At 46.5% G+C, this 23,145-nt stretch overlaps 1 protein-coding gene and 1 long non-coding RNA gene across 3 annotated transcripts in view; one reads left to right on the plus strand and one right to left on the minus strand.

Moving 5' to 3' along the window:
* Positions 1 to 372: 372 nt before the first annotated feature.
* LOC308486144 lies at positions 373 to 5,176 on the minus strand. The gene is made up of 3 exons (XR_013990963.1): positions 5,076 to 5,176; positions 1,551 to 1,722; positions 373 to 975 (listed from the first exon to the last, which is right to left on the minus strand). It is a non-coding gene; the product is annotated as an uncharacterized lncRNA (long non-coding RNA).
* Positions 5,177 to 13,660: 8,484 nt separating this feature from the next.
* The window catches only part of SYT7 (synaptotagmin 7), a 241,053-nt gene continuing 231,568 nt past the window's right edge, over positions 13,661 to 23,145 (plus strand). The window contains exon 1 of one of the 2 annotated variants that reach the window (XM_081022086.1): positions 13,661 to 14,137. In XM_081022086.1, coding sequence (XP_080878212.1) covers positions 14,110 to 14,137 — 28 coding nt within the window. In that variant the 5' untranslated portion in view covers positions 13,661 to 14,109. The remainder of the gene's footprint in view (positions 14,138 to 23,145) is intronic. The other variant, XM_081022090.1, reaches the window with a different exon arrangement.

A 23,145-nucleotide genomic window follows, 5' to 3' on the forward strand; every position in this document is an offset into this window, starting at 1 on the left:
TGGAGTGGGTGTACAAATTCAGCAAAATAAAACTCTGAAATAAGGGGCCTCACGCCGCAGTACAAAGTCAGGAAATGTATAGTTCCGTTAATACTAACCTTGACAACCATCAGTTTAACTCTGTTCTGTGACATGAAGTGCAACAACCACACAAACAGATTGCAATGAGCCAGCGGTCTCGGTGCTTATTATATGTATTATTAGTCACATGCTCAGCCTAACAGTGGCAGGTTGTACCTCAGCTGTAGAGCACATACTTTGAATCCAGAAGGTCCCAAATTCAATCCTTGCCATATCCATTCCCTGGCATACAGAGGTGTACCCAGGCTCCCTTGCACCCTTGGCAAGGAGATGTTGACCATCCAATGAGCCAGAGTGGAGAGCTGGAATTTTTGTGCCTTCCTGGGTCTGCACCCTTGGCAAGGGCTAACCTACTGAACCCCTAGGTATGCCCCTACTGGCATATCTAGTTAAAAGCATCAGGTAGCAAGCAACGAGAGAGAGATCTGCCAGAAGACCTGGAGGACTACTATTTGACTATGGAGAGAGAAACATTTTTTAAAGGGGGAAGGGGAAAAACCCTAAACTGTATATTTTACAAGGTTGTTATTGTACTTCACCAGATCTTAACCTATAACAGTATTTGTAAGAATGGACTCCAAATATTCAATGATGTCCATGGCATTTGTCCATGGCAAGTCTGCGTTTATATGCAAGTTGTTCATATGTTGCGAGTTTGTATAAGTCTTCAATCCAATTGTGGAAGGGAGCCACATTTTTGTTTTTCCAGTTCATCAGAATCAGTCTTTTTGCTGTGGTAAGGGCACGGAGAGTCCACTCATATTGTCCTTTCGTAAGGTTCCATGTGCTGGGTATATAATTCAAGAGGATATTTTGCTCTGTAAAGGTAAGGTTGTTCCGTACAGTTCTGTTGATGCTAGATTCAGGTAGGTAGCCATGTTGGTCTGACGTAGTCTAAATAAATAAATAAATAAATAAAATTAAAAATTGTCCAGTAGCACCTGTGAGACCAACTAAGTTTGTTCTGGGTATAAGCTTTTGTGTGCGTACACACTTGGTATTTGAAGAAGTGTACATGCACATTAAAGCTTATACCCAGAACAAACTTGGTTGGTCTCACAGGTGCTACTGGATAATTTTTTTTAAAAAAAATTATTTAGTTCTGTTGATGGTTTCAGTTACCTTCTGCCAAAAATCTTTCAATATAGGACAATGAAAAAACATTGAGAGTCAGAAACTGTTTGATTTAGAACTGACTAGCATCCTCAAAAGTGGCTGGGTTAAATCTGTTCATACACTAATAGTCCCAATAGGATTTTCACCTGAATTTTTGTGAATGCAAAGATAAAAGAAAGCCATAGAACTGGTGAGGCAAGGTAATCTGGATTTAGATTTTCAGGAATGGTTGGCAGAGATTAATCTGTAAAGAAGATTCCCCCCGCCCCCAACACCCAAAGACTGGATGTTAGGAGCTCTCTTGCATCAAAAGTAACACAATATACTTATCCAAAGTGTTGGAGAGTAATTACCCTGTCAAGATGGAACAGCTTTCATTCTGCAGTCACATTAGGGTGATTTAAAGCGATTCCCTTGAAGGTGCACTGGTGTCAGGGTGGACAGCCAGCTGTGGAAACCCTGGAATACCTGGTGCTGCTGGGAAGTTTGTATAGTCGCCCAAGATAGAAATTCATAGTGAAGTAGCTGGGGATTGGAGAGAAGAGAATATATTGGTCTTCCTGTTGCCAACTCAGATTTATAGATCATATTCAGTCTAGCCAGCTTCCTAGCTGCAGTCCTGTCAATTCAAAAGGGATGGGCCAAATTCCATATGGCTGGCTGCCAGTTCAATCTAGAGCAACAAAAGTTGGGTGGAAAGAAAAGAAAAAGCTGGTTGCCAATTCTGAGTTCAAAAAACCAAGTAAAATTATGAATATATGTAGCAACATGCTTTCTTTTTGTAATGTTCTGTTGTCTGTTAGCACTGTTGTAGTGTGGAAGGCCGGTTGTGATGATCTTGCTTCTTGCTTTCAGTTATTTTATTTTATATTTTGTACCAGAGATGGCCCTTGGAAAGCAAAGACTTTGTGTACAGAATAACTAGCTTTTGCAAAACTATCATTTTCCATATCTTTGGGACTATATCTCTAATCATACCCAGCTAGCGTAGCTATGGGGCATGGGGTTGATGGGAGTAGTAGCCCCAGAATTCTGGAGGGTGCCAGGTTTGCAAAGGTTGGAGGAGACAGGTTGGAGAGGCAGCTTCTGGTGCTCCTATGTAACACAAAATGGCAAGGTAGAGACTGTACACTTAGGTGCAAGTCCATTGAACACAATGAGGTGAGTAAAAGACTGAACTGCCTATCAATGAAAATCCAAGGCTACTATTCTGTAGACACTAATGCACCCAAATCTCAATTTATTCCAGTGGAACTGAGATGGAGTTCTGTGTATGCCTCACTGTCATGAATGGGTGTTGCTTGATAGCAGGGCTCAGTGAATTGCCACCCAGCCCGGAATATCAGGCCTGGGTTTTATCTTCATTTTCCAGATTTGCTTAACCAATTCCATCTTTCACACTGCAGGGGAGTCCTATACACACTGTTTGGGAATCAGCCTCAGTGAACTCAGGAGGACTAGCTTCCAAATGGTGAAGATGTGTAGGGTTTGGCCGTCATGTTGCTATACACCCAACATTTACATCTCCCTCCCATGTAGTGCTAAATGTTTTTGGATCACTGCATTGCATGTTTACTGTCAGCATTTGTATTATTTGGATCGGCAAACAGCATCAGCGAGACAGGTGGAGAATGAAAGAAAGCAGTACTTGATAGCTGGCACTTTCCATGCTTTGGCACTTGGGCCGGAAGGCTTTACAGCTTGACAGGTGCCACTCAGTGAGATGGACTGGAAAAAAGCAGACATTAGTCCTGAGGCTGGAATGAAGCCTGTCACTTTGTTAGATGAGGGAGGGGAAAATTGCCCTTTCACACCTATGAGCCTTAGGGAATGCTAGCACTCGAATGGGTAGCCACCTAGTGGTGGGAAACCGACACTGTCTGCAGAATTGACTGCACGGACAGACACGGTAACCTATGAAGTTGGGTGGGGCTTATTTGCATATTTTGCTGCAGGGGTGTTTGAGAAGCAAAGCTGCAAGCGGTGCAGTTAGGCTTTATCAGACTATAGACTTTATCAGCGGAAGACAGATGGGGAATCTACTGGCAGATCTCTGTGTGATTAGCAGTAGATAAGGAAGGGTTGTTTTAACGCTAGGGACACAACAAAAAAGTCCCCTCCCCTCATCCTCCCCTTTCAAAATTAGCTAAAGAAACCAGGAGTGAAATTCTGTGTGGCAGGATTGTGAGCTGAGCTCAGATACTGCAAAACGAATCCCTGAATGGAGGATGGGCTGAGCCTGTTCCTTAATTCTCTGTTTTCCCTTATCCAAAGCCAGAATTTCACTCAGATTGGTGGGTCTCAGGATTCTAGGAAAAACAAAGCCGGCCCCTGCAGCCTGAAATCTGCTCACCCTTAGACTTTATGGTCACCCACACAGTGTCTTTGGATGGCAGTGTGCATTCACTTCAAAATGTGCCATGCCAGCCCTGCTAGATTTGGGACCCTTCTGCTGAGTGGATCCCTGGGCTTCTGCCCCATAGTCCTGCCCTGATAGAATCAGTGATAGGGTGGCAGCCTTCGTTTCTCTACCACCATCCAGTGAGAGCACAAAGCAGAGTTGCCTTAACGCCATGTAAAATTTTGTTGACTTTTGGCCGTATATTTCTTATTTAGTTCTCAACATTGTACAGATAAAAATTGTACATTAACAAATGACAACAACATATCCCAATAGTCATTCTCTCCCTCCTTCCTAAATGGATTGAGGCAGTGTTTTAAATGAAAGATGGTTCCTGCGGGTCATTCTAGTTCAACTCCTTGCAATGCAGGAATCTCAACTAGATCATACATGACAAATGGCCATCTAACCTCTGCTTAGAAACCTCACAGGATGCCACACTGTGGGATTATCAGCTGACCAGGTCATGAAGGAGGGCCAAGTTTCTATAAAGTCATTTGTGTCTTGTTCCTAGAGCTTTCATGTGTTTAGTAGGCTTTTCAGTTACTGCTATTGTCCATACTTCCATTTCTACAGAGATAGATGTAGATTTTCCATATTTTTCTAGAATTTGGCTCACTTTCTGTGATTGTACAAAGTTCCTTAAATGAAGCAGCAGGTGTGGTTAAACCACTTCATCCTGCTCACAAGGTGCTTGGCCAACACTTCTGCCTTGAATTTCTTTCGGGGGTGGGGTGGGTATTCAAAGAATGAACCAACTGGAAGCAGCTGCAATATCAGCAGGAAGCAGAATTATTTGATAAGACCAGTTTTACTCAGAGAACACTTGATGTTATCCTCAGAGGAACACAGTAATCCTGTGTACACATGTAGAGGGCACAGCAGAGGCAAAGATGAGGGACTTTCCTCCTTTTTCATAAATCAAACCCTAAAGGACTAGTTTCCCACCCCAGTAGTAGGTAGTTGCACAGCTTAGGATGCTAATGGTTGCAAACCAGGGACTCTGTTAGCGAGGCTGTCCTGTCAGGGCTTGCTGGAGCATCAAAAGATGCTTTGAGTGCCCTGCTTGAAGAAATTAGACCCATATTGAGATTGTGGCAAATAATTCCTGGCTCAATTTATTATTTGCAGTTACTGGGCCAAGAAAGGACAACAGTTAGTTGCTCTCCCTCCCGGCAGGGCCTCACCCATATGATGGGAACTGGTATATATTAATTATAATCAATCTTCTAGATACCCACATGTGTGGGTTAAGAAAGAAAGATGGCTGGTGCAAGGCTTTGCAGTCTCTCCAGTGGCAGAAAGTGACCTACCAGAATTTAATTCCCATCATTAAGCAGTTTAGTGAAGTGTAGCAACATAGTCTATTAAACCTTATTTATTCTCTTCAGCTGCATGAAGCAGCTGACCCCCTTTTACACCTTTTTCAATTAACAGACCACAGATTGCAAAGTAAGTTTAAAAGTATTTACTTAACAGTTTCTAGGTCTCAAACATACGTTTTCCTTATGAGTAGCAATAAAATAATGCAGGTGAAATACAGTAAAAATATGGGAGTTAAGTTGAGGCACGTCTTCTCTATGGCTTGCAGCAAAGAGAAAGGAAGAGGAAACAGGCTTTATTCCTTCCTCTCAGGAGAAAAGGGGGTGTGACCTCACTGAGCCAACTCTAGCAATTACAACTCTCTGGTCCTTAACCCCTTCAAATACTAACTAGCAAATATGCATTGTTCGGTTTGACTGCTAAAATTACCCACAATCCTTCCCCTCAGCGTTTCCGACTTAGGCCTCTGTTTCCTCTTATGCTTCAGAACTGGGCTACTTTCCTGGCCTGCTCAGCTCTTTTTTGATCCTTCTCCTCTTTCCAGAGCTTACCCCTAGCTCTAGCCTAGCTAGCTTCTGCTTCAGTGCTTCTGCTCCAGATACCCCACTCCTGGGAATATGAAGCCACCAGTCACTTCCAGACTACCTATGACTGAACCCCACCAGTGGCTGCCGACACACCATATATATGACTTCCCATAAAGAATCCTGGGAACTGTAGTTTGTTAAGGGTGCTGGGAATTATTTGAAGGAAGCCATGTGCTTTAAATATGTGGTGTGTATGCAGTCTAAAAGTAGCAGCCACCTTCCCAGCCCCTACCTCCTTTCCATTCCTGTCTCACTCCACTCACTCTTTCTTGGACTCTTTCCCTTCCTTCACAACCCCCAGCTTCTCTCCTTCCTATTTTCCCTTGCAGTCTTTGTGTCATGATTGCTTTCTTGCAGCCGCCCTCAAGTGATATTGCTGTGCTCCAGCCCATCCCAGATCCAAGCTGTCAACAGGCCAAGTGATCAAACTTGAACCTGTTGAGCCTCATCCATGCTAAAGCATCTCTTCTCAGAAGTAAGTCCCATTGAATTCAGCGAAGTTACCCCCAGGTAAGTGGGTTTTTGAATGCAACCCAAGTCTCTGCACCACCACTTGGCTGACACACATTCTTGTTTTGCGGCTCTGCAATGACCACATGGACCTCTTGAGTCAGGAGGCATGCGAAGTAAACATTCAGCATTGCTCTTACTTTGACTGCAACCTCACTTGTTTGAGCCCCTTTTCCCATCAAAGACTATTGTACACTTAATAACCTGGCTATCATTTGCAAGAGAGTAAGACATGCATTAATCAAAGTCTTAGTAATAGACGACTCATGTAACAGTTCTCACAATATTAGGGCGAACCAATTCTTCATCATTTTAGGATATCAGCACCTTACGGTTTTATTTTGTTTCAACAGGCTTTTACCTAGGTTGCTGGTGTTTTTTCACCAGCCTTTTCTAAACAATGCATTAAATTGCAAGTTTATTATTGCACACCGCCCTGAAATCTATTTGGATGACAGGCACCTTAAAGCTTTAATAAATATTGCTGGCATCAGGGTAAGCAAGACAACATCTGTACAATATAAGTTTGAACAAAGCTCAGCTTCCTCCCCACAAGAGCTCACCTTCATGGGTTAAAATAAAAAAATTCCTTCCTGTAGCACCTTAAAGACCAACTAAGTTAGTTCTTGGTATAAGCTTTCATGTGCATGCACACTTCTTCAGATACACTGAAACAGAAGTTACCAGATCCTTCTATATATTGAGAAGGTGGGGAGGGGTATTACTTAGAAGGGTGGTGGGAATCGGAGATTGGCAGATAGCTGAGATGAGCCTGTTGACGACTCTTAACGACTGTAATAGGTCTTACAGGAAAAGGCAAGGGGTGAGAAGGTGAGAAATGGCTTAGTCATGTATAATGAGATAAGAATCCAATGTCTCTGTTCAGACCAGGTTTCTCCATTGTTTTAAGTTTGGTAATGAGTTGTAATTCAGCAGCTTCTCTTTCCAGTCTATTTCTGAAATTCCTTTGTAGTAAAACAGCTACTTTGAGATCTTGTATAGAATGTCCTGGGAGATTGAAGTGTTCTCCTACTGGTTTCTCTGTTTTGTGATTCTTGATGTCAGATTTATGTCCGTTTATTCTTTGGCGTAAGGTTTGGCCTGTTTGTCCAATATAGAGAGCTGAAGGACACTGTTGGCATTTGATGGCATACACAATGTTAGACGATGAGCAATTAAATAGTCCCGAGATGGTATGTGTGATGTTGTTGGGGCCAGTAATGGTGTTGTCCGGGTGTATGTGGCAGCAAAGTTGGCATCTGGCATCTTTGCTGCCACATATACCCGGACAACACCATTACTGGCCCCAACAACATCACACATACCATCTCGGGACTATTTAATTGCTCATCGTCTAACATTGTGTATGCCATCAAATGCCAACAGTGTCCTTCAGCTCTCTATATTGGACAAACAGGCCAAACCTTACGCCAAAGAATAAACGGACATAAATCTGACATCAAGAATCACAAAACAGAGAAACCAGTAGGAGAACACTTCAATCTCCCAGGACATTCTATACAAGATCTCAAAGTAGCTGTTTTACTACAAAGGAATTTCAGAAATAGACTGGAAAGAGAAGCTGCTGAATTACAACTCATTACCAAACTTAAAACAATGGAGAAACCTGGTCTGAACAGAGACATTGGATTCTTATCTCATTATACATGACTAAGCCATTTCTTACCTTCTCACCCCTTGCCTTTTCCTGTAAGACCTATTACAGTCGTTAAGAGTCGTCAACAGGCTCATCTCAGCTATCTGCCAATCTCCGATTCCCACCACCCTTCTAAGTAATACCCCTCCCCACCTTCTCAATATATAGAAGGATCTGGTAACTTCTGTTTCAGTGTATCTGAAGAAGTGTGCATGCACACGAAAGCTTATACCAAGAACTAACTTAGTTGGTCTTTAAGGTGCTACAGGAAGGAATTTTTTTATTTCGACTATGGCAGACCAACACGGCTACCCATCTGCAACTTCATGGGTTAAGTTGATTAGCGTAAGCAAGAAACATTTCCCAGCACTTTTTGGAACTTAGAAACACCATAGACCCACAACAGAAAATACCTATTTTTTAAGTCTTAATATATGATGCAAATGGATGCTATTAACATTTCTTAGATTTAACATACCTTAGAGCTTGCCTTCTTCATTGCAGTTGCATCTATTAATGGCTGCCACTTATCTTGTGTAATCAGCCACGATCCATGTCCCCTTTCCTTTTTGTTCCCAGCTGATAAAAGAAAAATGTTTCTCTGTCCCTAGATGTATGACCTTCAACTTTGATTCCATTGGACTTAAGCCTGTTTTTATTACACCAGTTCTTCATAAGGTTATCCTGTTCATCCTACAGAAGTTCCTGCTGCTGTTAGCCACCGTTTTTTCACCCTGGCTGCATCCTTAGGTCATCATGGGTTAATTATCTTGACATCTGCTTTGTGCATGCAGGTGCTAAAGGACTTTGATATCCAGAACAAATTACAGCATTTTAATGCTTCACACAAGGAGCCTCGTGTGACTGATCCTTGCAAATGACATTGGATGGTGAAAATGATGTTGTGGGTTGCAAAGCAGCGGAAATTATGTGTATTTCGGAAGAGCTGTGTGGAGAGTCTGGGGTGAAATGTAGTATAATTTGGCTGTTGCAAGATGTGTGGGAGTGAAGCCAGTTTATAAAATGTGGTGAAAAGAATGGTGCACTGATTTTCTTACCAATAGTTTAATGAAAGGTTCCCACAAAAAAGACTCATGCACCAGCTATGTGAGCAGGCACCACATGGAGGGTAAAGACTGGGCAAGCTATTCATTTGCCTTCCCCATTTAAACAAGACTGTTTTCTCATAGCCCCAGGGAAGCAAGTAAGATCAATTGGCAAACAAACTTCTATTAAGTGCACTTGCTGGAAATGTTTATACGTTGTTCCTGAAAAATACTGAGTTTGCTGAAACTCCAGCCCAGTGTTTAACAACTCGTGTTATATTAAATGCTCTGTGTGCGCATGTTTGGGCACCTGCTGTGTGTAGCAGAACCTAGCCTGCTCCAGTCCTTCCTGCCTGCCACCCATTTATTGGCATATGGCAAACCTATTTGAGGAAGGAAGGCAGATCATCTGGTTTCAAGCCAGCACAAAAATAAAATATCTGCAGAAAGGGCACCAAATGCTTGTTCCAAACCAGACTGGAAACACAAGATGAAAGAAATGAAAGACCTCTACAGTGTGTATGTTTACTTCTAAGAAAAGAGCATATCTCAGTCCATCCTAGTCCACTTTCTATCATTTAACTCCCCCCACCCCCCGACAATGTGAGCTTCTAGGCTGCTTCTGTTTGGGGGTGGATTACAATGTGTTTGGTGCTCGTGTGCAGTAAACACACTTTGCCCCCTGCCGCCGTATATAGACTTTTTGTGGTAAGGAAAGTGATGGGAAAATTCACTGGAAAGTGTAGCATAACACTTGCTTGATGCAGCACTGCCTAACCTCCTTGCAAATCGGAATGAATGCTCACTAAGCCATTTTGGGGTGTGCAATATACTTGACCATTTATCTCATTGTATCCTTGCAACAACCTTTATGGATTTGGTTAGTCAGAGAGCTGGTTAGTTAGACAGTGCCTTGGCTGCAACTTCCAGAGGACCAGCTACCTTACTCTGTCACACAGAAATCCACTTCTGGTCCCCGTCCCCCCAGTTTTCTTCATTTCAGCAGTAAATTTTTTGGAATATGTGTCATTTTGTTGCCATTATTTAGCACCTGGGAGTCAGAGATCATTGCCAATCTACTTTTGGCCCACCACTGATCTAGAAGAACCAAATATACAATGTGCAGGTTTTAGGACCTGAAAGAAAAAACACTATATTTCACAATTATCTGTCATGGAAATCCTATGTAGTACTAATTAAAAAAAAAAACCAACCTCATTCTCTGATTGTGGATCCTTATACAATCAACACAGCATCACCCCCCACATGAAGGGAGATATTAGCAGGCTTGGGCAAACCTTAAAGTTTGCAGAGGTACAAAAATGTATGGAAACAAAACTAAGGGGAGCTCAGTGAGGACTGAGCATATCCAGTGGTGTTAGGCTCCAGCTTGAGAAAGACACATACTTACTTGGGAGAAAGTCCCTACTGACTTCAATGGGTTTCCCTTGCAGTTAATGTGCACAGAATTGAGCTATAAAGCTATGTACACATAAGTGGTTTGAAACACAGTAAGTTCATCTCCCGCACTCCATGTTTCAAGTTGCATTCTTACATTTCTGTACAAACCAGAGAGTGGGCATCACCATTTCCTGATTTGTTTCCCTGCATTAGATTCCAATTTACTGAAGCTATCATCTGCACATGTGCAACAACTGCCTGAAATATACACACCTCAGCTTAACCGCAGCTTCCATTTTCAAGTTGTGTGGAAGCTGGTTTGAAGGAAACCATGTCAAACAGGAGTATTTCTAAATAAACTATATGATAGATATGGAATGTGGCTAACGTCATGTGTGCTCGGCTTCAAACACCACCAGCAGGAGTACGCTGGAGTCAGAGTACATGGTAATGTGTACACAGCCTCAGCCTATGGAGATAAGAGGGACTGATTTTTGAATAAATATACACAGGACTGGGCTACATACGTACAGTCCTACATACAGGTTCCTTAACTTGCATTGACTTCAGTAGCTTGCATTGACTTTAAACAGATCAACTGTGTGCAAAATTGCAGCCCAAGAGGCCTTTCAGACTAGCAGTCTTGTCAGATCTCATTTTAGCTATGTCTTTCACTGCCTCCCGTGCTGTTTCTTGGTACACAGGGCTTTCACCTCCCGGAACCACATAACTAATGGTTTCCCTATGAAAATAATTTGTGCATTTGCACCCATGCTTGCCCACAAACCATCATAAATTTGATGCAGTGTGGTCAGAAATAAAACAAGTGGTGAGGGGAAGTAGCCAGGATCCAGGGACAAAAAGATGTCATGGCAAAGTGAAAAGAAATTTGGATAATACTGGTCCTGAATTAGGTTTATGGTAGTAGAGCAAATTCAGTGGATGTATCTGTGTTTCATAAAACGGCTCCAGCAGTGGAGGATGGGTGGGGAAATGGCCAAAGAAAGACACAATATACTTCTTTCTAGAGTAGGGGTTACCAGACTATGGATGACCAGTGGCCTGTGAGCTTCATGCAGGTGGTCCACGATGTGTCAGTGGATTTGTAGTTAAAGGCAGGAGATGGCGCATTCCAGCCGCTCTTTGGAGTTCAAAATGTAAAACAATAAAATACAATATGTATAAGAAATAAAAGAAGCAACTAAAATACAATTAACATCATCCAGCATCCAGCACAGGTGCATTATAATTGCTACAATAGGCAGAAAAAACCATTAAGTGGTCTGCCAAGACCCTCAGCAATTTTCAAGTTGTTTAGGAGGAGGAAACTTTTGAAGACCATCTGCTCTGCATCATGTAGCTTTTGGCCCAATTTCATCCCTGTGGAGGGGAGTCTGGAGTGGCAGGAGGAGAGGAAAGGGTGGGAAATTGGAGGGATGGGGATGACAACCAAAATGGATGGAGCAATGGAAGAAGTAGAAATATCAAGGATAACTGAAGAGTTATCTGTCCCACCCTGAACAGCTCGCCAGGCAGGGAAGAAAGGGTGAGAGAATGGGGGAAAAGGGAGTGGTAGCCCTGTTTATTTCAGATTCTGAGCATGCCCACCACCAGTATTTGGCCACTGAGATATAATAATATCCAGTTCCCCAGGGGAAATTCTAGCCCTGGATGGTAAAAACATTATGTACACCTCTTCTTAACACAAAACCTTTCCTATGAAAAGCATGGATGGCTAAACAGTGACTGATTGCAGGATGTAGAGCTGACTGTGACTCATGTGATTATTATTAATTACTGTTTACACAGTGCTCAAATCACAAGTTCACATACATTATTTCAGTGCTCTTTCACTCACTCTGTCAAGTAATCAGTATTGTTATCCCAGTCTCAGGCTGGCAGCATTGGTGGGGCTGCAACTGACAAACGGTGTCTTGTTTAAGGCCACCAGGTGAGTTTTCCGTGGGATAAGCTGGCATGTGAACTGAGCACTAAACGTCCAAGGGTACTTGAAATGTGAACCAAGGATCAAAAGGTTAGAGATAAAAGTTTGCAACCTCAGCCAAATGGATCAAAGACAAATTGAAATAAGAGGACTTACTTCCAAACAAAAAGTTCAGAATGGGATTGAAACAGAAGTACCAAGGGAATATGGGGGTAAGTCCCCAGTCCTCAAGGCCGCCTTCTCTGCTCTGTCGGCTCTCATGCATTGTACTTTTAACTTGCATGTCAGTTTGTATAGGATGTAGGGCCTACAGATTGGGTTTCTTTTTGGTTTTGACCGTTTGTTCCCCACCCCCATCCACCCCACTCGAAATGCCTTTGGCGAATGTCAAAGCAGTAGTAAAAGAGAGAGAAAGCCGCGTGTCTGTTTCTTTGCTCTAGGAATGGTGGCACTGTGTTCAATGCTAACCCAACAGAGAGCGCTAGAATTCATCCATCCACATCAAGGCGCGAAAATCCAGTCCTGGTCTTGACTGAGATTCCGCCAGCCAAGGAAACCCGCTCTTATTATTATGAAGCCTGGGAGACGATGCTTTCTCTTAATTTACTAGAAGAATAAAACAAAAACAAACCCTGAACTGGAGCTGCGTGCGCACTGGAGCAGATTATCGGCTCAAAAGCGAGCTCGCGTTTCCAGCGCGCTCGCTCAGCCGCTTAAGCCAGGGGGAGGGAGGAGGCTCGATCGGGAATCCACGTCCACAGGAGTGGATCCACCCTAGGTTAGGTCGTGAAAGGGATATGCAAACCTCCCGGGGAGCAACATGTTCTGGGTGCGCAGAGAACTACGTGTATGTCGGGTGTGTGTGTATGTGGATGAAACTTGATCACAACTGTCTTTGAAGGTCGGTCACTGTGTGTGTGGCGTGGACCACAGGAGAAAGTGGATCTTACCGCTTCCTGGAGCAGCTTTTTCTGGACAGGATGCGACCCAATTTTGATGTCAACTCCTCCAAAAATGGACGATCGAGACGTTTTGGAGAAGGATCAGACCTGGATCCTACCACCCCTGGTGGGCCGGACTCTCCCCGAGCCACGTTTCCTAGCGCAGTCGAGTCACCCCACTCTCGCTTCCGAGGAAGCTCCCGCCCTTTTCTTTGCTGGAGGCGTGTATGCGTGCAGAACACCTGCTCCGAGGCGCATTTAGCATGCTACTGGTTTACAGAACTCCCTCACCCAGCCCCTTTCAGTGTAGCAGCAGAAACAATCCCCCCACCCTTTTCCTTCCCTTCTTTTAATCTAAGTGCTTTTCGTGTGTTCCATCGGGTGAGCGGGGAGCACGACGGCATCCGCTGAGGACGCGCACGCAATCGAAAGGAGCATCCGTCTCTCGCGCCGCTTGCTGTGGCTCGCCGCTGCTCCTTGCCAGCCGCCCTCCTTGCAATTCCCTCTCCCACCAGCAGCAAGCAGCAAGTGGACGCGAGTTGAGGGGAGGCGAGCGCAAGACGCGCGCGCAATCAGCCTCGCAGGCTCGTGGCGCGCGCGAGACGGAGAGCGCGCGCGCAGACACACACCACACACACACATCGAGGGGAGGGGAAGGGCTCCGGAGGCTTGGCATGTTCCTGTGTGGACGAGAATCAGTCCGCGAGCCCAGGAGCGGGAGGGCGAGCCCCTGCCACTAAGGCGCCTCCCTCCCTCGCTCCATTCATTCGCCTGCTCTCCTCATGCCGGCGGCTCCCGCTCTTTCGCCGCCCGTCGCCTGGGACTCCAACCTGTTTGTGGAGGTCACTCTTGGGCCGCCAGCAGCCTGTGGCTTCTTCCCTCCGCCGCCTCCGTGCAGCGTCTGATGGTCTTTGCTCCGGGGAGGCGAGTCGGAGCTGGGCAGTGAGCGAGGAGGAAGCAGCAGCAGCAGCCCCGTCGCCCTCGCACGATCTGGGACTTACAAGCCAGGCAGCCATCCCCGCCCCATCTCTCACACCCACCGGCCCCGGAGGGATTTACTTTGTCAGGAGGAGCCCGCGGGGCTGACGCGCCGCTGAGAAGATGTACCTAGACCCTGAGGCGGCCAAAGGTAAGCGCGGAGGAGCCCCCTCTTCTTCGCACGTCGGTCGGGGCAAAGAGGACCGCCGCCCCGCCGCCTGCCTTGTGCAGCAGCGCCGAGCGCTTGCTCCGGGTTGCGAGTGGGCAGAACCGCCGTCTTTGTGTGAGCGCCTATGTGTCTCTGTGTGTGAAAGAGGCGGAGGTCGCGGCGCTGCTCCGCGCACCTGAAGGAGGAGGAGGAGAAAAGAAGGCGAAGAATGCCCGCGGCTGATTGGGCGGGGAAACGGGGGGAGGGGGTCGGCACCCCGCAAGGAGGCAAAGCGGGGGGGGGGGGCGGAACGTGTTAGCAGCTGCGGCTCCGGAGGGCGGTGGCGGGAAGCGAGTCCTGAGGCGGCGAGGGCTCTGGTCCGAGGAGCTGAGGGAGGCTGCGCGGGGACTGACAGGGCGCAGCGGGCTTTTTGGCGGGCGCAGCCTTGAGGGGAACTTCTCGTGAGAACCCCGAGGTCGCCTCCTGCTCTTCGGGCACCCGAAGGGGAGGAGGAACCAGCCCCACGGCTGGCGTCGCTTCCGGGGACTGGCGGCGCCTGAGGGGAGCGGGAGGGGGATTCGAGGTGGGACTCTCGAAGGCTGAGCTTGGCGCAAGGCGCCGCCGCTCTCCGCTCGCTTTCCTTCCACGTCTTGCGCCTTTTCTTCTCCGCCCTCCACCCCACAACTTAATTCCTGCTACCCTCCGCCTCTTGCTCCCTTCTTCCGGTCTTCCTTGGACTTCGCGGAGTTTCCCAGTTGCCTCTAGTTCTCCCCCAAAAGTCACTCTCGGGTCGCCGCTTCTCTTCTTCGCCATGAGTCACGAGCCGCTGCCCCTCGGAGCCGCCGCGACCGACGAGGCACCTGCTGTTCCTGCAAGTGAAAGCGCTGCAACCTGACCGACACCGCGGCCCACCGGCTTCCCGGCCGGGCGGGATGAGAGGAGGCTCGCGCGGGCTTCTCTGGCCGGCAGCGGCAGCTCCTTGCTTCCATCAACACTCTTGCTGTCGCCCGTAAACACTTGCTTTTCTGGAGGGAAGGTAGCCGGGGTGGTTTGTTTTGCTGATCTAACGCGGTAAACAGGCAGCTTTCATGAGCACAGTGTGCACAAATGCGCGCAGCACATACTATATATATCTCTCTCGCATTTTATATTCTGGAATTGCTACCAAATCAGCTTCTGGCCCTGTACTCACAATAGATGATACAATCCCACAGGGACATGTGGCATCAAGACTGTGGAAAGCCTACACTTTCTCTGTTGCCTTGTGTGTAGAAAACTGCAGTTCATGTGTATGGGGAGGGTGTGTGTCTTGCCTTTAAGTGACAGCCTTGAACAAGCTCCTTGTGGATGTGGCATTGCCTTCAGAGCCTCCGGGCTAGATCAAGCGATGATTTATTAGGATCCAGGAAGATGCCGGATCTGGAATAGTTATTTTCTTCCCCTTCCTAAGCCTGTAGGATCATGTTAATGCATTGGCCTGATTTCTGAGAAAGTGTCAAGCAACCACTTACATATCTAGCAGAAGCCTAAGGTTTATGCGAGCAAGCAAGAAACCTAATTTAACTTGTGAAAGCAGCATTTATTGTCCCATTCAATTTAATGGAAGTCTCCCACAGTGTGGCCAGAATCTACTTCTCCAGAGGATCTCATGTGATTTCACTGTGACTTAAAAGAAGCTTATTTCTTACCTCTTCAGTGTAGTGGCCGAAGCCTGTGTATCTGATACGCTCAGGTGGACAGATATGCCTGCATGATATAGTAGGTAGAATGTGAGACTGGGTCTAGGGGACCCTGGTTCAACCCCTACCTGCCACTCACAAGAGCTCACTTGCTGTGCCAGTCTTGGGCCAATCCGTCTACTCTGCCTCACAGATGGGGAAAAAATGGAGGTGGAGGGTGAGCCAGATATGCCGCCTTCTTGGCACATCAGAGAAAAGGTAGGATGCAGATGCAATAATAGGTTGCCAACAGCTATGGGGGAATGCCCTTGTGCCAGGGGAGTACACCTCTGAATACCAGGTGGTTGGGACAAATGGGAGGGATGTTGATCCTGTGGTTTATAAGTTTCCCAGAAGTATCCAACTCGGATGGGGAACCTGTGGCCCACCTGATATTGTTGGACTCCAACTGCCATCAACCCCAGCCAGCATGGCCAATGGTCAGGGATGATGGGAACTGTAGTCCAGCAACACTGGTGGTGGGGGCAAAGGTTCCCCATCTCTGATCTCTATTGGAAAACATTGCTGGGCTAGATGAGCCCACAATGCTCCTCTTATGCTCTAATTTAAAAGTTATATTCAACGGTGAGCCTTAGCAATATCCTGTGACAAACATTACCAGGAGCTAATTGTACAGTACTGCATTTGTAATGTTCTCTCTTAGTATTTTGAAGGTTGCGGTCTTATTTCTTTCACTTTTGTACAAGTGTAGGTAGGAAGAACACACGGCATCCATCCTCTACTGCATTCACTGTTAATGCCATTAATGCATGCAATCCTCCATTCCAAACAGCTGTATTATTCTCAGCTCAGCTTTCGTAGGCCTCTAAATCCACTTTCCTCTCGCATTAGAAAATAGAAAAGCCAAGATTGCGCGCAGTGCTTCAAGAAAGTCCACTAAAGAACAGTACCATCAGAATATTTTTCACATCCACCATCCTATTGTCACTAGTTTATTTTTCCCAGCAGTACTGTAATCTACAGTATATGAAGCAGAGATGTATATTAAGCTGCCTACTCCTGTTCATGTTTCTTTGCTGAGATACTCCCGTTACTGCAGATCGTGGCACTTAAATTCTTGCTGAGTAAATACTTTATTACAGAGGCAGTGTGATGTTGTGGTTAGAGCACTGGTAAGACCTAGGTTCAAATTAGCTCTCACGCTATGAACTTTACAGAGTGACTCTTGGCCAGTCACACTCTTTCAGCCTGACCAACCGTTATGGGGTTGCTGTGAGGATAAAACTGGGGAGCAGGGGGGAATCGTGTATACTTTCTTGAGCTCCTAGCAGGAAGGACAAGATATAAATGTAATAAATAAATGATAAAGGACAGCTCTATTATGTGGATTGGGAAAGTTTTGTGCTCTGATAAAGTCACACTCCAGCACTATTCCAGACTTTCATTGCTCCACAACTGTCCACTTTCTTTCTGTTTAGCCCCATCATTAGCGTCAAATGAATTAGCCTGATGAACTGTCTCATTCCACTCTACTTGCATTTCTGTCATCTTTTTTGAACCCAGCTGCATTAATGAGAGTTTGCCCTTACCCTGCCCCCACCAATGACCACTTACGAAGGGCGGACACTGCCATAGCTATTCCACAGCACCAACAAGCACCGTACAATAACTTCTTAGCATGGCTGTCCCTCTCTCTTCATTTATGACCTTGGTTGAAATGCATGGGCAGCTATTACTTATTAAGAGTCAAGACATTGACCAGACGTGGAGGCCTGGCAAAGGAATTGCTGTGTTGGGTTAAGCCTATAACGCAGTTCTCAGCATTCCATCTACTCACAGCAGCCAGCCAGGTACCTCCAGGGAGGCTCGTGCGCATTACGTTTGTTCGTCCTCAGCATTTGGTTGTCAACACATATGCTGCTTTTGAAAGCTGAGATCACTTCTACATCCTAACTGACATACACTTACCCAATTTTTAAAAAAGGCTTTATGTTGGCAGTTTCTGCGACTTCCCTACCACATCTCATTGACGCACGTCTTCCTTTCCTCTACCAGCATCCTACTAATAGAGCACAACAGATGAATGCAACCCCCCCTCCCCATAATCTGGCACACCTCCAGAATCTTCTGCACCTCCTATTGGCTAAGTAATAACACTATCCTAAGTGTTCCTGCACTTAGTTTTAAAGGAGTGCCATAAAAGCGCCCTTCATGCCAGGATATTCATCAGACCTAATTGGGACTATTGAGGGGTCCTACTCTGTGGCTCTGTGGGGCAGAAGAAGAAGAGTTTGGATTTGATATCCCGCCTTTCACTCCCTTTAAGGAGTCTCAAAGCGGCTAACATTCTCCTTTCCCGTCCTCCCCCACAACAAACACTCTGTGAGGTGAGTGGGGCTGAGAGACTTCAAAGAAGTGTGACTGGCCCAAGGTCACCCAGCAGCTGCATGTGGAGGAGTGGAGACGCGAACCCGGTTCCCCAGATTACGTGACTACCGCTCTTAACCACTACACCACACTGGCTCTCTAATGGGGTGCAGCTCAGGGGTAGAGCATCTGCTTTGCATGCAAAAGGTCTTGGGTTCAACCCAAAGCATCTGTAGGTAAAGCTGGAAATGTCTTCTGCTTGAAACCCGGGTGAGCTGCAGCCAGTCAGTGTAGACAATACTGAGCTAGATGGACTACTGGTCTGACTGGGTATAAGGCAGGTTCCTGTGCTTAAACTCCAGAGCATCTTCACTCTTTGTGCATTTTACTGTATTCCATGACTATGTTGTGCAAACATTCCCAATGTGATGATTCTTTGCTACATCGTTGTGGCTATTTGTGAAATTCCACAGCTTACTCTATGTGAAATGGCACTTTAGTCCTAAGCATGCTTATTGCTTAGGAATGTCCTCCTAAGTATGCTTAGGGGTCACAGTGGAAGTGGATGAAAATTAAGATCAAACCGTCTTCACAAACATGCTACAAAACTGTATGTATGATGTTATCTGAATAAAAGGAATCATCTGAAACATCCTGTCAATAATAATGGCTAAATCAGAAGCCTGTAGGCTGACCAGTCCTATGCAGTGAGACCCCCAACTGGTCTTTGGAGGAATGTATACAGAGGAATGTGTATACAGTGGTACCTTGGGTTACAGATGCTTCAGGTTACAGACTCCGCTAACCCAGAAATAGTACCTTGGGTTAAGAACTTTGCTTCAGGATGAGAAGAGAAATTGTGCTCTGGCGGCACGGTGGCAACAGGAGGCCCCATTAGCTAAAGTTGTACCTCAGGTTAAGAACAGTTTCAGGTTAAGAACGGACCTCCAGAACGAATTAAGTCCTTAACCTGAGGTACCACTGTACAGGAGAGCAGGATAAGCATTTGGCTAGAGAAATATGGTCAATGTGGCATATGCAGCATGAGAGTTCCAGATTACTATACTGTGGTGTGTTCTGAAAAGCAACAAAATAGGGTTCTGGCTCTGAAAGAATTTGAATCTTCAGTCTGTGAAGATTCAGTGTGAAACAAAATAATGATACAATTCCTCCTCAAAAGGGGGTGGAGGGCTTGAGCGAAGTGCTGTTGTGGCAAGAGTTTGCTAACCCTGTGGCTCTCTGGAAACATTTTGACTCCAACTCCCATCAGCCTCAGCCAAAATAGCTAATGGTCAGGGATGGTGGATGTTCAAATTTGAGGAGTCACAGGTTCCCCACACCTGCACTATATCAACAAAACAGCAACAAACTTACTTGTGGGCAGCATGAAAGTGGGTCTATGATAGTTCAGAAAAAGATGTGAAAGTAGTGTGATTTAGAAAGGATTTTAAAGGAGGAGTTGTTTCTCAATAGTTATGAAAGGAGACAGCTAGGAAGCGCCATTCAAAGAAAGCATAAAACTGGGTAGAGCTAAAAGGAGATTAACACGCATGAAGAAAAAGGCCAGTGAGTGAGTATGTGTCTGGAGAAAGTGTTAAAATGTGGAGAGTGGGAACTTGAAGCACATACCATATTTAGTTAAAGCCCCTCTTTCAGTTTCCGAGACCCCACAAAACAAATGGTTAGAAAAAGTGAAGATGGTAGTGGCATGACTTAACATTGTTCGCAAGGCTTCTGCTTCAAATGGTGTCACTTTGGTGCCTGTGTGGTTTATAAACTGATTATGTCTCCCCTGGATAAAAGGCACTTTGCTGTGTGATGCATTGTTAATTATGATTAAAGGGAAAACCAAAGTTTAATACAGATACCAGCAGTAAGGGGAAAGATGAAGTTAAAATGAGAGGTAAAGGCTAGAGTGTAAAGAAGCTTTTCAGATATGCTGTGTGATTGAATCAAGAAGGGCTATCCCTAAAGGACCTTTTTGGAGAACAAAAAAAGGAGGGAAGGAGACATCTGAACACAAGTTGCCATTAGGGAAACCATTGCCTGCTTTCTAAAGTGGTTTCAACATGGCCATGCCAAGTTGCAAAGTGGGCTGGAGACAACAGGTTTAGATGACTGCTTTGCCTTCACCACTGGGTTATGCGGGCTTCAAAAAAGCAGTTAGCTATTGCCCCCAAAGTTATGATTACTGTTTATTATAGACTTACTCACATCGAATGAGAACTTCTTCCATACAATTGAAAACACTGCTCTGCAAGAGCAGCACTTATGAGAAAGGCTTGAAATAAAAGCCACTTCCCAGCGGAAGGCAGATTATGCGTTTTCAAATAGTAACTTCCCATGTTGGGTGTGTAACCACTTTGGTTTTTCAGTCCTTTGTGCTACCCTACAGAGAAGTGAGGGGAAATTGATCACTCCTGACTTCCCCATAATCTTTTATCAGGTGCCAGAGCCTGGTCAAACACTTCTCTGCTAAGCAGGGTGACACTAATGACCAACTTCCCAAGCAGTTATATGCAGTATGTGGTAAATTACAGAAGTGTTTTCTGTATTCATCATTGAACTGCCCTGATTGTGTGGACAAAAATGTGGTTTAAGGGCAGGCAATGTCTTCATGGATCTTGAGGCTGCAGGGACAGAGGTATGTGTATTAAGGCTGAATAAGAAGTGGGCTCGCACTGCACAACACACATTGCTCCTCTCTTAGAAGAGGGATAGGCCTGTGGCAGATTGAGCGAATATCAGCTACAGTGGTACCTCGGGTTACATACACTTCAGGTTACATATGCTTCAGGTTACAGACTCTGCTAACCCAGAAACAGTACCTCGGGTTAAGAACTTTGCTTCAGGATGAGAACAGAAATTGTGCGACGGTGGCACGGCAGCAGCGGGAGGCCCCATTAGCTAAAGTGGCACCTCAGGTTAAGAAAAGCTTCAGGTTAAGAACGGACCTCCAGAACGAATTAAATATGTAACCAGAGGTACCACTGTATTATTATTATTATTAGGACAGTGTATGATGGGCCTTATTGTTGCGCTAGCTGCAGAAAATGATGAGGGAGGAAAAAACGCTGGCAAAATGGCATCTTGTGGTATACCTGATCCTGCTCAAAGGTGCAGGCAATGGGAGTCTGAGGTTCCTACCTCCAAGGGGAAGAGAGACTCCCACTCTTTCACCCCTCTTTTGCTTTCAGTTCAGTGAACTTCCTTTTACTACCGGGGCTAAGAGAATCTGTGGCCATTCCTTGCCAAGGCCACCCAACCTGCTACTTCAAGGGATTGCTCCAGGAAGGGAAGAGTCAGACCCTGTTCCCCATGTGGCAAAGCCCGTGTGCCCAGAGAGCCTGGCGGTTCCTCGCGAGCCTCTGGGCTCTGCCCTCTCGCTCTGCTTGCTCGCCCTTCGCGGCCTCAAGAGTTGTCTGAGAAGCCCTCGCTCGGCAGCCGAAGAGCAATGCCTCCTCAGGAGGAGAGAAATAAATGAGCACGGCGGCGCCTTCAGGATGTGCGCCTCTTTTCCTCTCGGTCTCCGGGCTGAAGAAAAGGCACGAGTTCTTGATGAGCAAGTGTCGGGGGACTCCGGAGCGAGAGGCTGGGGAGGAAGGCGACGCCTGAAGGCTCGGAGTTGGGCTGGTTAAACATAAGATGAAACAATATCCAAAGGGTTGCAGAAAGAGAGAGCGCCGCTGCTGGGCTTGCGCGGCACACGCTCCCTCTCCCGGTGGCGCTGCACTCGTGGGCAAAATTACCCGGGGCGGGGGCGGAGCCTGCGGTGCAGGCGCGGAATGATCGGTCCTCTTTTTGCCTTGCCGAGCGACACGCCCTCTGCCGCTCCCAGCGTAGACTCCCCCCCAGCGCGCGTGTGGACGCACAAACACGGTTGCTCAAAACTGGCTTCCGAGTGACCCCAGCGCTAAAAGCCCTCGCCGCCTTTTGCTACACCCTCCCTCCCTCCGCTTCCTAGTTAAATCCGGATCTCTTTCGTGCTGTTATGTAGAGCTGGTGATGGCGGACCTCAGATCTCGCTCGTCCGCTACGCCCCCTTGCTATTGTTACTCCCCGCTTTCTAATTCCTGGCTGCTAAACTCAACGCCTTGCTCCGCCCCATTGATCGCCGCCTTATCACCACGTTCGGTCTGGGCTCGATCTCCCCCCCCCCCTTCTCTGAACTAACCGAAGCAAGAGAAAAAGACATTTGCAGGCAGGAATCCTTTTGCCTGGAGCCGGGCAGGAGGAGGCCCCTCGCCTGCACCCGGATATTCCTGGGTGGAACTGTTGCATCACGGAGATTGCCGCCTTTCCCCTTCTCGTCCCTCGTCTAGATCCCGCCCACTGGCTGTAAAATTCCTCCGATACTGCTGCTGCTGTCAGGTGCTCGCTGTCTCCCGGAATAGCTCTCGCGGCGTGGCTCCCCGCCCATTCGCCCCCTCTCCAGCCCGTGCAGCAGGTGAGGTCAGCCTGACAAATTTAAACTCGAGGACGGAGCCGCAGGACGAAGCTCCCACGGCCTCATCCCACCTGGCGCTCAAGCTGCTAGAGAGAGGCAAAGCGACTAGAGAAAGGAAGACAGATGCTGATAATATTGCTGCCACCCCTCAGGCCCCAAGGGGTTCGGCTATGATATCTTACGATGTATTTAACAGCAAAAGAGGGTTGTTGTTTTTTTGGTGGGTTGGTATAAATGCAGGCAAGAAAGTTGCCCTCGAGGGATTGTGTTTTAAAAGCAGCAAGCTATGGGAGAGTGGGAGACCATAAGTGCATCTAGAAGGCGAATGACCAGCTTTGTGAACATCTACTCCCTACGTTAAAAAACAAACTAACATGAAATCTCCACGTTCTCCCTGCTAGCGAGAGATGCCTGGCCATTGTTGGGGAAAGAAGATGCTGGACTCGATGAGCTGCTGTTCAGATCCAGGAAGGCTCCTTCCTTAAGGTCTTAGGATAAGGATGGTGGGGTCAGTTTAA

This window comes from Podarcis pityusensis (genome assembly GCF_964106645.2).
Source record: "Podarcis pityusensis genome assembly, chromosome: 1".
NCBI classification, from domain to species: domain Eukaryota; kingdom Metazoa; phylum Chordata; class Lepidosauria; order Squamata; family Lacertidae; genus Podarcis; species Podarcis pityusensis.